The sequence below is a fragment of the Parasteatoda tepidariorum genome, chromosome 2 (genome assembly GCF_043381705.1).
Source record: "Parasteatoda tepidariorum isolate YZ-2023 chromosome 2, CAS_Ptep_4.0, whole genome shotgun sequence".
NCBI lineage: Eukaryota > Metazoa > Arthropoda > Arachnida > Araneae > Theridiidae > Parasteatoda > Parasteatoda tepidariorum.
In genome coordinates, this window is record NC_092205.1 from 96596514 (window position 1) to 96598791 (window position 2278).

The 2278-nt window shown below is 29.0% G+C and overlaps 1 protein-coding gene across 1 annotated transcript in view; it reads right to left on the minus strand.

The window, feature by feature from the left end:
* Positions 1-1530, minus strand: part of LOC110282887 (eukaryotic translation initiation factor 4 gamma 1) — a 72426-nt gene extending 70896 nt beyond the window's left edge. Inside the window, exon 1 of the mRNA XM_071178057.1 lies at positions 1241-1530. Coding sequence (XP_071034158.1) covers positions 1241-1336 — 96 coding nt within the window. The 5' untranslated portion in view covers positions 1337-1530. The remainder of the gene's footprint in view (positions 1-1240) is intronic.
* Between the last annotated feature and the right edge of the window lie 748 nt (positions 1531-2278).

The following is a 2278-nucleotide window of genomic DNA, read 5'->3' on the forward strand; positions in this document are numbered from 1 at the left end:
TATATATATATATATATCACTTCAAGTTATATCTGGCTATAAAACTGGTTTTGGTAAATTTTTATTCTGCCAATAGTTATTTAACATATTTCAACGACGTATTTGTTTTTTCCACACTTAAATATAAATTTTAAAATTTTTAATATCGTGCGCACTTTTTTGATAAAATATTTTCATGATTAAGGGAGGTCATTACGGAACACTCTCTATAATGTTTTATAGCTCAATATATCTGTAGGTCCTTGACTAGCTTTACCAGTAGCATAACTCAGATTGAAGATCTTTAAAAACTTCAAATTTACAGTTAGTTACAAGAATAACTTTCATCACTTTTTCTTACAAATAAAAGCACTGTTCAAAATGAAAATAAAGAACACTTACACTTTATTTCGAACGTTTAGCTTTGTGATCGTCTAGTTCAGAGGTTTCCAACTAACATGAGGCCGGGGGTCACAATTAAAAACGCAAATCAAATGGCGGGTCTCAACTTTGTCAAAATTTTATGTAGGACTCTTTTATGTTTGAAGGAACATTAAATATTACTGTCAGATTTTTACCAAGTTGTACAAAACAAAAGTATTGAATTACAAATTAAAATAAGTAGATTTTTAAAACTATTTAACTGCATATTAAAACATTCGGGCTACCATAACTTTAATGTGCACCCAATGTATTAAACAATTAATGTGCAACAGATATCTAATTGTTAAGATGTGAAACTTTAAAAAGGTTGATATTAAAACTTTCATAGTAGCACACAAAATGTTCAGCGGCAAAATTGAGGTTTTATCTGCTGCAACCACCAGAGAATAGATATTTACATTTTAAATTTAAAATTTACAAATGTGTGTGTAAATTTGCAAAATGAGTGGTTTAAAATTTACAAAATGAGTGGTTTCAAAAAGTTAAATCGCAGAATTTCTTCGAGAAAATTTCTGATACGCACATGCTAAATTATATTCACAAAATACAAAAAAATGAAATAAAAAAGAGCAACATACACGATTATTTTTGTATTTGAATAAACATTTTCTTGGATGCAAAACCTGAGAAAAAATTTTGTTTGCACCGTTGGTATGATAAATTTCACAGAAAAGAAGAAATTAAGTTTTTATTAACGAGAAAAGTATTTTAAACCCATATAGATTTTTTACGAAAATTGTCCGCAAAAACGACTTCGGGGGCCGGATGGGGCCCCCGGGCCGCCAGTTGGAAACCATTGGTCTAGTTCATTACCTACCGTTTTTAGTAAGTTACTCAAACACTCAATTGATTCTTCATCTCCTTGCGAGAGCAACCTCATTATACATTCATGCATGATTGGTTCAGTTAACATTCCAAATTTAAAGAGTTCTTCACCAATAAACCAATAAAGACAATAACTTTAAATTTATCCTTTATATACATATCCATCCTTTATACATTATGTATTCTTTGATACATCCACTATTTAGAAACAGGAACATTAACAGCACATATTTATAACCAAGAATTTTGATCACCTCCGTCTTTTATTAAAAAGCGTTACACTGATAAACAAACTAAACTTCAAAACTGATAAGAATGCCAAATATGATAAACTATGTTGATAAAAATAAAAACAGACCAGCCTGATTAATTTTCTCATTGTTGTCACGTCACTTTAAATTAAAATAAGTTATTGTTATATTTCCTTGTGAAATCATTAATTCTCATAGATCATAGTCCCCAATGCATACAAATATAAATCAGTGAGGTTAATTCATTGAACAATTACGAGTGAAAAAGAACTTAATCAGTAGGACTTTTTAATAGTAAACATATGATCACTTATAAATTATTTCTAGCATATGGTTAATTCTTATATGAAATCTGTGTTTGCTTAATATTATTTTTCAATGTTTTTTTTTCAGGAAACTATATTCAGCAAAAAAATTTTTTTTTGAAAAGTTTATAATATTAGTATTTATGGCATACATATAAATTAATTAAAAATGAATCTAATGATCTCATCAAACTGACTCTTATAAAAATTAAGATATCAGATTAAGATTGACTTCAGGAACCGTTCCTGGGAGTCAGGCCAACCTTCCACATACACCCACTGGCCAATCAATTAGAAACTTTAGATTAATATTTTTTGGATCTTCTGCAGGGACCGTGGAACTGGGAGGGGGGACAGAGAGGATCTATTATTTTGCGACTTTGTGTGGTATTTTAGTACTTTAAAACATTATATCTGATCAAATTTCAAAATTATAAGTTAATATTAAGAAAAGATCTAGTTCAATATGAATAT